Source organism: Nerophis lumbriciformis, linkage group LG01 (assembly GCF_033978685.3).
Source record: "Nerophis lumbriciformis linkage group LG01, RoL_Nlum_v2.1, whole genome shotgun sequence".
In the NCBI taxonomy this organism is placed as follows: domain Eukaryota; kingdom Metazoa; phylum Chordata; class Actinopteri; order Syngnathiformes; family Syngnathidae; genus Nerophis; species Nerophis lumbriciformis.
The window spans coordinates 283,530-297,601 of record NC_084548.2 but is presented as its reverse complement, the minus strand read 5'-3'; the positions used below and the strand labels follow the sequence as shown (position 1 = coordinate 297,601).

At 42.1% G+C, this 14,072-nt stretch overlaps 1 protein-coding gene across 1 annotated transcript in view; it reads left to right on the top strand.

The window, feature by feature from the left end:
- Window positions 1-14,072, top strand: part of abcc4 (ATP binding cassette subfamily C member 4 (PEL blood group)) — a 135,172-nt gene that overhangs the window by 85,341 nt on the left and 35,759 nt on the right. The window contains exons 11-16 of the mRNA XM_061973616.2: window positions 3,523-3,630; window positions 5,557-5,646; window positions 5,711-5,902; window positions 6,314-6,408; window positions 6,506-6,592; window positions 8,777-8,873. Of these exons, the coding sequence (XP_061829600.2) occupies window positions 3,523-3,630; window positions 5,557-5,646; window positions 5,711-5,902; window positions 6,314-6,408; window positions 6,506-6,592; window positions 8,777-8,873 (669 nt within the window). The remainder of the gene's footprint in view (window positions 1-3,522; window positions 3,631-5,556; window positions 5,647-5,710; window positions 5,903-6,313; window positions 6,409-6,505; window positions 6,593-8,776; window positions 8,874-14,072) is intronic.

Genomic DNA, 14,072 nt, shown 5'->3' with positions numbered 1-14,072 from the left:
TTTCAGTTGGCCAACATTTCTAAAAATCCCTTTTTTGTATTAGCCTTAAGTAATATTCTAATTTTGTGACACACGGAATTTTGGATTTTCATTTGTTGCCACTTCAAATCATCAAAATTAAATGAAATAAACATTTGAATGCATCAGTCTGTGTGCAATGAATAAATATAATGTACAAGTTACACCTTTTGAATGCAATTACTGAAATAAATCAAGTTTTTCAAAATATTCTAATTTACTGGCTTTTACCTGTATATACTATCATCATAATACAGTCATCACACAAGATAATCATCAGGGTGTATACATTGAATTATTTACATTATTTACAATCTGGGGTGTGGAGGGGGGGGTTAGGTTTGGTTGTTATCATCAGTCATCAACAATTGTGAACAGAGAAATGGATATTGGAACAGTGTCGGTCTGACAGGGCGAGGGTCACCACTTTGTCAACAAATGCCTGAGCAAATTGTTTAAGAACAACATTTCTCAACAAGGAATTTAGGGATTTCACCATCTACGCTCCGTAATATCATCAAAAGGTTCAGAGAATGTGGAGAAATCACTGCACGTAAGCCATGATATTACGCACCTTGGATCCCTCAGGCGGTACTGCATCAAAAAGCCACATCAGTGTGTAAAGGATATCACCACATTGGCTTACACTTCGGAAACCTACTGTCAGTAACTACAGTTGGTCGCTACATCTGTAAGTGCAAGTTAAAACTCTACTATGCAAATCCATCCATCCATCCATCCATCTTCTTCCGCTTATCCGAGGTCGGGTCGCGGGGGCAGCAGCCTAAGCAGGGAAGCCCAGACTTCCCTCTCCCCAGCCACTTCGTCCAGCTCCTCCCGGGGGATCCCGAGGCGTTCCCAGGCCAGCCGGGAGAGATAGTCTTCCCAGCGTGTCCTGGGTCTTCCCCGTGGCCTCCTACCGGTCGGACGTGCCCGAAACACCTTCCTAGGGAGGCGTTTGGGTGGCATCCTGACCAGATGCCCGAACCACCTCATCTGGCTCCTCTCCATGTGGAGGAGCAGCGGCTTTACTTTGAGCTCCCCCCGAATGACAGAGCTTCTCACCCTATCTCTAAGGGAGAGCCTCGCCACCCGGCGGAGGAAACTCATTTGGGCCGCTTGTACCCGTGATCTTGTCCTTTCGGTCATGACCCAAAGCTCATGACCATAGGTGAGGATGGGAACGTAGATCGACCGGTAAATCGAGAGCTTTGCCTTCCGGCTCAGCTCCTTCTTCACTACAACGGATCGATACAGTGTCTGCATTACTGAAGACGCCGCACCGATCCGCCTGTCGATCTCACGATCCACTCTTCCCTCACTCGTGAACAAGACTCCGAGGTACTTGAACTCCTCCACTTTGGGCAAGATCTCCTCCCCAACCCGGAGATGGCACTCCACCCTTTTCCGGGCGAGAACCATGGACTCGGACTTGGAGGTGCTGATTCCCATCCCAGTCGCTTCACACTCGGCTGCGAACCGATCCAGTGAGAGCTGAAGATCTTGGCCGGAGGAAGCCATCAGGACCACATCATCTGCAAATAGCAGAGACCTAATCCTGCAGCCACCAAACCAGATCCCCTCAACGCCTTGACTGCGCCTAGAAATTCTGTCCATAAAGGTTATGAACAGAATCGGTGACAAAGGGCAGCCTTGGCGGAGTCCAACCCTCACTGGAAACGTGTCCGACTTACTGCCGGCAATGCGGACCAAGCTCTGGCACTGATCATACAGGGAGCGGACTGCCACAATAAGACAGTCCGTTACCCCATACTCTCTGAGCACTCCCCACAGGACTTCCCGGGGTACACGGTCGAATGCCTTCTCCAAGTCCACAAAGCACATGTAGACTGGTTGGGCAAACTCCCATGCACCCTCAAGGACCCTGCCCAGAGTATAGAGCTGGTCCACAGTTCCACGACCAGGACGAAAACCACACTGTTCCTCCTGAATCCGAGGTTCGACTATCCGGCGTAGCCTCCTCTCCAGTACACCTGAATAGACCTTACCGGGAAGGCTGAGGAGTGTGATCCCACGATAGTTAGAACACACCCTCCGGTTCCCCTTCTTAAAGAGAGGAACCACCACCCCGGTCTGCCAATCCAGAGGTACCGCCCCCGATGTCCACGCGATGTTGCAGAGTCTTGTCAACCAAGACAGCCCCACAACATCCAGAGCCTTAAGGAACTCCGGGCGGATCTCATCCACCCCCGGGGCCTTGCCACCAAGGAGCTTTTTAACTACCTCGGCAACCTCAGCCCCAGAAATAGGAGAGCCCACCACAGACTCCCCAGGCCCTGCTTCCTCATAGGAAGACGTGCTGGTAGGATTGAGGAGGTCTTCGAAGTATTCTCTCCACCGATCCACAACATCCGCAGTCGAGGTCAGCAGAACACCATCCTCACCATACACGGTGTTGACACTGCACTGCTTCCCCTTCCTGAGGCGGCGGATGGTGGTCCAGAATTGCTTCGAAGCCGTCCGGAAGTCGTTTTCCATGGCTTCCCCGAACTCCTCCCATGTCCGAGTTTTTGCCTCTGCGACCGCTGAAGTCGCAGACCGCTTGGCCTGTCGGTACCTGTCCGCTGCCTCAGGAGTCCTATGAGCCAAAAGAACCCGATAGGACTCCTTCTTCAGCTTGACGGCATCCCTCACCGCCGGTGTCCACTGTGCAAAGTCAAAGCCATTTATCAACAACACCCAGAAACGCTTTGCTGGGCCCGAGCTCATCTAAGATGGACTGATGCAAAGTGTAAAAGTGTTCAGTGCACATTTCAAATTGTTTTTGGAAACTGTGGACTTAAGAGGAAAAGAACCATGAGGACTGTTCTAGGGTGAAAGTGTAAAAGTCAGCATGTGTGATGGTATGGGGGTGTATTAGTGGCCAAGACATGGGTAACTTACACATCTGTGAAGGCACCATTAATGCTGAAAGGTACATACAGCTTTTGGAGCAACATATGTTGTTATCATGGACGCCCCTGCTTATTTCAGCAAGACAATGCCAAGCCAGGTGTTACAACAGCGTGGCTTCATAGTAAAAGAGTGCGGGTACTAGACTGACCTGCCTGTAGTCCAGACATTGAAAATGTGTGAAGGCTAAAATATGAGACTGTTGAACAACTTAAGCTGTACATCAAGCAAGAACGGGAAAGAGTTCCACTTCAAAAATGTGTCTCCTCAGTTCCCAAACCTTTACTGAGTGTTGTTAAAAGGAAAGGCCATGTAACACACTTGTAAAAATGTCTTTTTTGCAATGTGTTGCTGCCATTCAATTCTAAGTTCATGATTATTTGCCAAAAATAAGAAAGTTTCTCAGTGTGAACATGAAATATCTTGTCTTTGCAGTCTATTCAATTGAATATAAGTTGAAAATGATTTATTGTATTCTCTTTTTATTTACCATTTACACAACCTGACAACTTCACTGCTTTTGGCTTTTGTAAATCATGAGCCAGCCATTGAAGGAGATGTGCAAGAATCAACAATGTTATTAACCTCCAGGAGTTCTTGCTGCTGGACGAGATGACAAAGACTAGTACTACTTTGCCGCTGGCCGAGAAGAGCGACTCCGCCATTGAGATCCAGGAGATGATCTGTTACTGGGAGAAGGTTAGAATTGGCCGGCCTCTACACGACATTCACCAGCAAACATTTTGACTTGGCAACAATTACGCTTCTACTCTAGTGTTTTTTTTTTTATAAATGCACATAAAGTAGTTTGTGTTGAGTTTGCTTCTAATTACAACTTCAATATTGATATAAGGAGCCGTTATACTATTTAGAGCAGGGGGTGTCCTAACTTTTTCACTTGGGGGCCGGATTGGGCTCAAAAAAGTTTGGTCGAGGGCCGAAAGCTGACTGCATGTGTAGTATGTGTATAAGAATACTGTATATGTGTATACATACAGTATACATACACACATACAGTACAGGACAAACGTTTGGACACACCTTCTCCTCATTCAATGTGTTTTCTTTATTTTCACTCCCGAAATTCAGCGCCTCTCCCGAAAACCTCCCGGGACAAATTTTCTCCCGAAATTCAGGCGGACTCAGGTCCATGAGGACCTGAGTCCGCTAACCCACAACATAAACAACATACCTGCCCAATCACGTTATAACTGTAGAATGATGGAGGGCGAGTTCTTGGTTTCTTATGTGGGTTTATTTTTAGGCAGTTTCATTAACGTCCTCCCAGCGTGGCAACAACACACAACAACAGCAGTCACGTTTTTGTATACCGTAAAGCAGTCCGTCTGCCGTAAACAGCAATGTTGTGACACTCTTAAACAGGACAATACTGCCATCTAGTGCATTTGATGAAAGCACTTTTGTGCGTGCCACACAGCAATGCATCATCAGAGAGGGTGTTCAGCATGGTTCGAAAAATAGTGACAGAGAATAGAACAAGGATGGACAATTCAACCCTTAACTCAACAATGAGTAGATGAGTGTTATGTGTGTGTATATGTGTAAATAAATGAACACTGAAATTCAAGTGTTTATTTTATATATATATATATATATATATATATATATATGTATATATATATATATATATATATATATATATATATATATATAGCTAGAATTCACTGAACGTCAAGTATTTCTTATATATATACAGTGTTGGGACTAACGCGTTACAAAGTAACGCGTTACTGTAACGCCGTTACTATCGGCGGTAACTAGTAATCTAATGCGTTATTTTTTATATTCAGTAACTCAGTTACCGTTACTACATGATGCGTTACTGCGTTATTTTACGTTATTTTTTATGTAGTATCGGCTAGAAACTGAGAAGATCTGAGTGTTGCAGCGCTGCTGAAGAGGCGACAAAAAAGAGGCGCGCCGCGCGCTGTGTGTGTGTACGTGTGTGTGTGTGTGTGTGTGTGTGTGTGTGTGTGTGGGAGGGGGCGTGTCTGTGTCTACTATCAAGACGTCATGGCGAACCCCGAAGCCGAGTTTCTTAAAATGGAGATATTTTCAGTACGTTTCTTTTATCGACCACAAAGAAAAGAACATTTTAGTTGAATGTAAGTTTCAAATCTGCTGAAACAGCTACAAAAACAACATGCTTCGACGAAGCTAGTAAAGAGACACACACTTCACCTCCACCTCCAACGGCGGCTGGATTTTAATGAGGCACTGCACACTGAAGGTACACACACTCTGTCAATTCTCTTATATACTCTTTCATTTTTAGACTTTTAGAGTGTTTGATTATCACATCACTCTAAATGTTTAGACTATAAAGTTCACAAACCTAAAGAGGGATACTAGTGGGCCAGGCTAATATGACTTGCATTCATTGTGATGACAGATTTGTCCTCTAAAAACCATGAAAAATGTATCTTTTAAATTGAAATGAACGTAGAATGTAGTTTGGTGTGGGGTTTAACTGAGGTTTTTCCAATGTAACTAAAACACCCTGCTGTGTATTTACCATAGAAGACTGCTACATGACACGTTCAAAATATGTAGCAGAGTAGTGGCTTCCAAACATGTTCTGACTTGAGATCCTCCTGTCCACAGAGTCTGGATGCTCCATGTCTGCAAAACATCTCCATCACGCTGAGTGGGAATCAGCTGTTGGCTGTCATTGGACCAGTGGGCGCAGGAAAGGTAAACAAACAAGGGTGGGTGTCTTTTTACATGTGAGCTAACGCATGACCTCTCTCTATCCCAGTCCTCGCTACTCAGCTCCATCCTGGGAGAGCTTCCGCTCGAAAAGGGGGCGATGAAGGTCAAAGGTCAGCTGACCTATGCCGCCCAGCAGCCCTGGGTGTTTCCCGGGACCATCCGCGGCAACATCCTGTTTGGGAAGGCGATGGACCCGCTCATGTACGAGCGGGTCATCCGAGCGTGTGCTCTAAAGCGGGTGAGCAAGTAATGATAATAGATTTTATTTGTAAAAGCACTTTACATTGAGCAAACAACCTCAAAGTGTTACAGTGCTTTTTTTTTTAAAAAACCATAAATAGCTGCCCCCAACAAGTAAAAAAAATACAAACTAGAACAGCCTAATGTATAGAACTAGCACATATATATCTAAAAAAAAAAAAGGATTTTTTTAAAAAGAAGGGTTTTTAAGCCTTAAAGGCATCCACAGTCTGTGGTACCCTCAGGTGGTCAGGGAGAGCGTTCCACAGACTGGGAGCGGCGGAGCAGAAAGCCCGGTCTCCCATAGTAAATTGATAGTAGTCATGGAGTTGGGGGAAGTAGACTTCCCAACCATTGCTCGTTGTCACGACTCCGAGGCAAATGTTTCAAACATTTCCAATGTTCCAAGGACTTGGAGTTGCTCCCAGACGGCGACCTGACGCTCATTGGGGACCGAGGCTCCACACTCAGCGGGGGGCAGAAGGCTCGCGTCAACCTGGCCAGGTAGTGCACGTCCCTGGAACAATCACTATGTGAGACTTTTTCTCCGGTGTGAAGAAGTGTCCACCGAACCTTTTCTGTGCATGTTTGTGGTTTCCAGGGCCGTGTATCAGGACGCTGATGTTTACCTCCTGGATGATCCTCTTAGTGCTGTGGACGCTGAAGTTGGGAGACACCTCTTTGAACAGTGAGCAAAGCAAAGAGCATTTTTACTTACACACATATGTGTGTGTGTGTGTATGTATATGTATATATATATATATATATATATATGTATCCGAGAGCGAATAATAGAAAGGCGTTTAATTGGCCAAAATTCACCCATTTAGAGTTCGGAAATCGGTTAAAAAAAATATATGGTCTTTTTTCTGCAACATCAAAGTATATATTGACGCTTACATAGGTCTGGTGATAATGTTCCCCTTTAAACAAGTATATTTAATGTTTTTGACTACTGTAACATTACACCAGTGGTTCTCAAACTTTTTTTGTCATCCCCCACTTTGGACAAGGAGAGAGTTTTCAAGCCCCACCTGCCCCCATCGCCCCAACAGAGCGCTAATGCCAAGCTTTAACATTTTCAAATTTATTGAACATCAAGTTGTATACATTCAAACTCAATAACATAAAATAACATCAAGTTCAATAATAAATAAAATAACTGTGCAGCTGTGGTATAACTTGCATCACGTTCAATAATAAATAAAATAACTTCCATCAAGTTCAGTAATAAATAAAACAAAAGTGTTATAACTTGCATCAAGTTCAATAATAAATCAAAAAGTGTTATAACTTGCAGCACGTTCAATAATAAATCAAAAAAAGTGTTATAACTTGCATCAAGTTCAATAATAAATCAAAAAAGGGTTATAACTTGCATCACGTTCAATAATAAATAAATAAAAATGTTATAACTTGCATCACGTTCAATAATAAATAAATAAAAATGTTATAACTTGCATCAAGTTCAATAATAAATCAAATAAAAGTGTTATAACTTGCATCAAGTTCAATAATAAATCAAATAACTTGCATCAAGTTCAATAATAAAAAAAAAAAGTGTTATACCTTGCATCAAGTTCAATAATAAATAAAACAAAAGTGTTATAACTTGCATCAAGTTCAATAATAAATCAAAAAAAGTGTTATAACTTGCATCAAGTTCAATAATAAATCAAATAACTTGCATCAAGTTCAATAAAAAAAAAAAAAAGTGTTATAACTTGCATCACGTTCAATATTAAAAAAAAAAAAATGTTATAACTTGCATCAAGTTCAATAATAAATAAAACAAAAGTGTTATAACTTGCATCAAGTTCAATAATAAATCAAAAATGTGTTATAACTTGCATCAAGTTCAATAATAAATCAAATAACGTGCATCAAGTTCAATAATAAATCAAAAAAAAGTGTTATAACTTGCATCAAGTTCAATAATAAATCAAACAAAAGTGTTATAACTTGCATCAAGTTCAATAATAAATCAAAAAAAGTGTTATAACTTGCATCAAGTTCAATAATAAATCAAAAATGTGTTATAACTTATACTTCCCGGTGAATGACACAGTGTGTGCCCGTCAGATTTTTGTTTCTCTGCAGGCGCTGGCTCTGGCTCGACGACCTTTGAGGTGCGAGTCACAAATGTATATATTTGTGTAATTGTGGTCCACACATTAGCCTGCTACCCAATCCGCGCGAAAGTTAGTTCCGCTTAGCCCCGCCCCCATTAGTTACTGTTGCTATGTCTGTCAAACTTTCGCTCCTACCGAGAAATTTAAAGCCTACAGTAAAAATAAGTACCGGTAATTTCCATTTATTTATATAGCGGATTTCACAGACAGAATCACAAAGTGATTTACAGTGTGTATAGAAAATGAAAGCATAGTAAAAAAAAAAAAATCTAAGAATATAATAATTTAAAAAAAATTTTTTTAAGTGAAATTTCCTCCCTTCCTCGCGCCCCACTTGTCATGTCTCTATTCCCCACCAGTGGGGCGCGCCCCACACTTTGAGAAACGCTGGTGTAGACAAAAATCAGCGTATTTGCATCTCCTCCTCCCAGTATTGTGAGCGTTCTAATAATCCACATATATTCTCCACACACACGAAGACAAACACACTAAATGAATTATGCTCCTTTGGCTCAAGAGCTTAGTAGATGGAGCTTGCACAGTACATGCGATGCTTCATAGCGTCTGAGGCAGATCTAAAAGAAAATGTTGCAGTGCAGATAAAGAAGATGAAGGAATGTGTTTGAAGTGAGAGCGGAAGAGGTGCAGTGCTGGCCGTGTCCTGCTAACAATGCCTCTTCCTGGCTCTTTCCAAACACACAACACCAGAATAGACATGTTTGTTGTTGTTGTTCTCTCAGGTGCATCTGTGGACTGCTGAAGAGCAAACCTCGCGTCCTGGTCACCCACCAACTGCAGTACCTGAAGGCAGCAAACCAGATTGTGGTCCTGAAAGAGGTGGGTGTGCATTTTAAACACCAGTAAGACTCTAGAGCAGGGGTGTCAAACTCAAATACAGAGTGGGCCAAAATGTAAAAGTGAACAAAGCTGCGGGCCAAGGTTGAACAAATTAACCTTTTAATAGGGACCCAAACAAGTTTTGCATTGAATATTGAACAAGCAAGGCTTATATAACTTTATAGTGACATGCAAAATCCAGTTTCAAATAATAATTAAAGCTGCAAGCAGCGTTGGTCGGGCCCGCGTATTTGGCAGGTGCTAGTCCTAAGTGTCCCAATACTTTTGTCGAGTGTAAGTGTCCCAATACTTGTGTCCAGTGGTAGTCCTAAATGTCCCAATACTTTTGTTAAGTTGTAGTCCTAAGTGTCCCAATACTTTTGGCCAGTGTAGGTGTCCCAATACTTTTGTCCAGTGGTAGTCCTAAGTGTCCCAATACTTTTGTCCAGTTGTAGTCCTAAGTGTCCCAATACTTTTGTCAAGTTGTAGTCCTAAGTGTCCCAATACTTTTGGCCAGTGTAAGTGTCCCAATACTTTTGTCCAGTGGTAGTCCTAAGTGTCCCAATACTTTTGTCCAGTTGTAGTCCTAAGTGTCCCAATACTTTTGTCCAGTGTAAGCGTCCCAATACTTTTGGCCAGTGTAAGTGTCCCAATACTTTTGTCAAGTGGTAGTCCTAAGTGTCCCAATACTTTTGTCTACGTTTAGTCCGAAGTGTCCCAATACTTTTGTCCAGTTGTAGTCCTAAGTGTCCCAATACTTTTGTCAAGTAGTAGTCCTAAGTGTCCCAATACTTTTGGCCAGTGTAAGTGTACCAATACTTTTGTCTAGTGGTAGTCCTAAGTGTCCCAATACTTTTGTCCAGTTGTAGTCCTAAGTGTCCCAATACTTTTGTCCAGTGTAAGTGTCCCAATACTTTTGTCCAGTGGTAGTCCTAAGTGTCCCAATACTTTTGTCCAGTTGTAGTCCTAAGTGTCCCAATACTTTTGTCAAGTTGTAGTCCTAAGTGTCCCAATACTTTTGGCCAGTGTAAGTGTCCCAATACTTTTGTCCAGTGGTAGTCCTAAGTGTCCCAATACTTTTGTCCAGTTGTAGTCCTAAGTGTCCCAATACTTTTGTCCAGTGTAAGCGTCCCAATACTTTTGGCCAGTGTAAGTGTCCCAATACTTTTGTCAAGTGGTAGTCCTAAGTGTCCCAATACTTTTGTCTACGTTTAGTCCGAAGTGTCCCAATACTTTTGTCCAGTTGTAGTCCTAAGTGTCCCAATACTTTTGTCAAGTAGTAGTCCTAAGTGTCCCAATACTTTTGGCCAGTGTAAGTGTACCAATACTTTTGTCTAGTGGTAGTCCTAAGTGTCCCAATACTTTTGTCCAGTTGTAGTCCTAAGTGTCCCAATACTTTTGTCCAGTGTAAGTGTCCCAATACTTTTGTCCAGTGGTAGTCCTAAGTGTCCCAATACTTTTGTCCAGTTGTAGTCCTAAGTGTCCCAATACTTTTGTCAAGTTGTAGTCCTAAGTGTCCCAATACTTTTGGCCAGTGTAAGTGTCCCAATACTTTTGTCCAGTGGTAGTCCTAAGTGTCCCAATACTTTTGTCCAGTTGTAGTCCTAAGTGTCCCAATACTTTTGTCCAGTGTAAGCGTCCCAATACTTTTGGCCAGTGTAAGTGTCCCAATACTTTTGTCAAGTGGTAGTCCTAAGTGTCCCAATACTTTTGTCTACGTTTAGTCCGAAGTGTCCCAATACTTTTGTCCAGTTGTAGTCCTAAGTGTCCCAATACTTTTGTCAAGTTGTAGTCCTAAGTGTCCCAATACTTTTGGCCAGTGTAAGTGTACCAATACTTTTGTCTAGTGGTAGTCCTAAGTGTCCCAATACTTTTGTCCAGTTGTAGTCCTAAGTGTCCCAATACTTTTGTCCAGTGTAAGCGTCCCAATACTTTTGGCCAGTGTAAGTGTCCCAATACTTTTGTCAAGTGGTAGTCCTAAGTGTCCCAATACTTTTGTCTACGTTTAGTCCGAAGTGTCCCAATACTTTTGTCCAGTTGTAGTCCTAAGTGTCCCAATACTTTTGTCAAGTAGTAGTCCTAAGCGTCCCAATACTTTTGGCCAGTGTAAGTGTACCAATACTTTTGTCTAGTGGTAGTCCTAAGTGTCCCAATACTTTTGTCCAGTTGTAGTCCTAAGTGTCCCAATACTTTTGTCAAGTTGTAGTCCTAAGTGTCCCAATACTTTTGGCCAATGTAAGTGTCCAAATACTTTTGTCAAGTGGTAGTCCTAAGTGTCCCAATACTTTTGTCCAGTTGTAGTCCTAAGTGTCCCAATACTTTTGTCCAGTGTAGGTGTCCCAATACTTTTGTCCAGTGGTAGTCGTAAGTGTCCCAATACTTTTGTCCAGTTGTAGTCCTAAGTGTCCCAATACTTTTGTCAAGATGTAGTCCTAAGTGTCCCAATACTTTTGGCCAGTGTAAGTGTCCCAATACTTTTGTCCAGTGGTTGTCCTAAGTGTCCCAATACTTTTGTCCAGTTGTAGTCCTAAGTGTCCCAATACTTTTGTCCAGTGTAAGCGTCCCAATACTTTTGGCCAGTGTAAGTGTCCCAATACTTTTGGCCAGTGGGAGTCCTTTTGCAATGGGCCATTGCGGGCCCTAATTAAAGCTGCAAGCAGCGTTGGTCGGGCCCGCGTATTTGGCAGGTGCTAGTCCTAAGTGTCCCAATACTTTTGTCCAGTTTTAGTCCCAAGTGTCCCAATACTTTTGGCAAGTTGTAGTCCTAAGTGTCCCAATACTTTTGTCAAGTTGTAGTCCCAAGTGTCCCAATACTTTTGTCCAGTTTTCGGCCTAAGTGTCCCAATACTTTTGTCCAGTTTTCGGCCTAAGTGTCCCAATACTTTTGTCCAGTTTTCGGCCTAAGTGTCCCAATACTTTTGTCCAGTTTTCGGCCTAAGTGTCCCAATACTTTTGTCCGGTGGTAGTCATAAGTGTCCCAATACTTTTGTCTAGTGTACCTACCTTGTCTGCATTGTGTGGGCACGTTGGTGCTTCCTGCTTTTAAGCAGCCATCTTAAAAAAAACAGCAGCGCAGCAGCATCAGCGCAGCGGGTCTTTGAAGGGTCATAAAATCAAAACCGGAGCAGGCTGTTATTTTATACACAAGGGTTTAATCTCTCTCCTGTGTTAGTTTGAAGCCGAAACGACAAACGCGCTCAGAGGAGATAGTTTTTGTAGGAAGGTGGCCGGTTTTTACAAAAAATTTGTTTTGAAGGGGGAATAGCAAACTTCCTGTTGATTTTTGCTGGGGGTTGTCAATTTATGAAATTGAGGTGTTTGTTTCATGTCTCTCCGACCTTCCCAGTGGAAGTTACAGGCAGTTTTGTCAGTTTTTTCATCCGAGGAGCAGTTTTTTGTGCGTTTCATTAAAAAATTGCGCTAGAGCACAATTTTGAGATTTGGGGTTAGGTTTTTTTATTAGATCGCAATTTTTGCCAGTCCTGATGTGTGTGTTCAGTTCGGTGAGTTTTGAAGCATGTTAAGGGGGTCAAATTACAGCTCAAAGAGGCAAAAGTGACTGTTTTTAGTACTTTTTTGTCTTGAAGGGGGAATTGCCAACTTCCTGTTGATTTTTGCCCGATGATATACAATTATGAAAACTAGGTCTAAGTCAGACCTACATACAGGTTTTTGTTTCATGTCTCTCCGATCTTCCTAGTGGGAGATATAGGCAGTCTAGTTTTTTTTTTCCTAGGGGGCGCTAGAGCGCAATTTTGAGTTTTGAGGTTTGTTTTTTTTTTTAAAAAGGTAATTTTCGCAGGTCCTGATGTGTGGGTCAAATATGGTGAGTTTTGAAGCATGTTAAGTGGGTCAAATTAGTGCTCAAAGAGGCGGCGGAAGAAGAAAGAAAGAATAATTAAAGCTGCAAGCAGCGATGGACGGGACCGACTTTGACGGCGCATAAAATCCAAACCGGAGCAGTAATTAAAACTCTTTGGTCAACTTTTAATCAGAAGGCTTCAATCTCTCTCCTGTGATAGTTTGAAGCCGACACGACAAACGCGCTCAGAGGAGATAATGTTTGAAAAAAGGTGACCGGTTTTTACAAAACTTTTGTTTTGAAGGGGGAATTGCAAACTTCCTGTTGATTTTTGCTGGGGGTTGTCAGTTTATGAAATGTAGGTCTAAGTGAGACCTACATAGAGGTTTTTGTTTCATGTCTCTAAGACATTCCTACTGGAAGTTACAGGCAGTTTTGTCTGAGTTTTCTTCCTCGGAGCAGTTGTGTCTGTGTTTTCTTCCTAGGGGGCGCTAGAGCGCAATTTTGAGTTTTGGGGTTGGGTTTTTTATTAGATCGCAATTTTTGCCAGTCCTGGTGTGTGTGTCCAGTTTGGTGAGTTTTGAAGCATGTTAAGGGGGTCAAATTACAGCTCAAAGAGGCAAAAGTGACTGTTTTTAGTAAACTTTTGTTCTGAAGGGGGAATTGCCAACTTCCTGTTGATTTTTGCTGAAGGATGTCAATGTATGAAATCTAGGTCTAAGTCAGACCTACATAGAGGTTTTTGTTTCATGTCTCTACGACATTTCTACCGGAAGTTGCAAGCAGTTTTGTCTGTGTTTTTTCCTAGGGGGCGCTAGAGCGCAATTTTGAGTTTTGGGGTTTGGTTTTTTTTAGATGGCAATTTTCGCTAGTCCTGATTTGTGTGTCGAATATGGTGAGTTTTAAAGCATGTTAAGGGGGTCAAATTACAGCTCAAAGAGGCAGCGGAATAATAATAATAAAACGGACGAAATACAATAGGGTCCTCTGTCCCAAAGGGACATTGCGGTCCCTAATAAAACCTTACAAATTCAATAGGTCCTTATGTCCCATTGCATAAGGACTCCCTTTGGGAGTCCTTATGCAATGGGCCATGCGGGTCCTAATAATTAAAAAATATCAATGGCATATCAAATAAAATTTAAATAAAAATGGAATGCCTCTTTTCTATGTGCAGCCTTCTGAGGTAAATATCAAAATAAACTTTTTCCACAGGCTAATAATACATTTGAAAATAAAATAATAATGATTGAATCAAACATTCAAGCCTTGAAGTAGCAAGAGAAAGTGCATGAATAAAACGTTAATTATTGCTCTGTTTGCTACACTGATTTGCTTTAACACTGAATATGAAACAAGCAATGAATGAATGAATGAAATAAGTTTATTACGGTCAT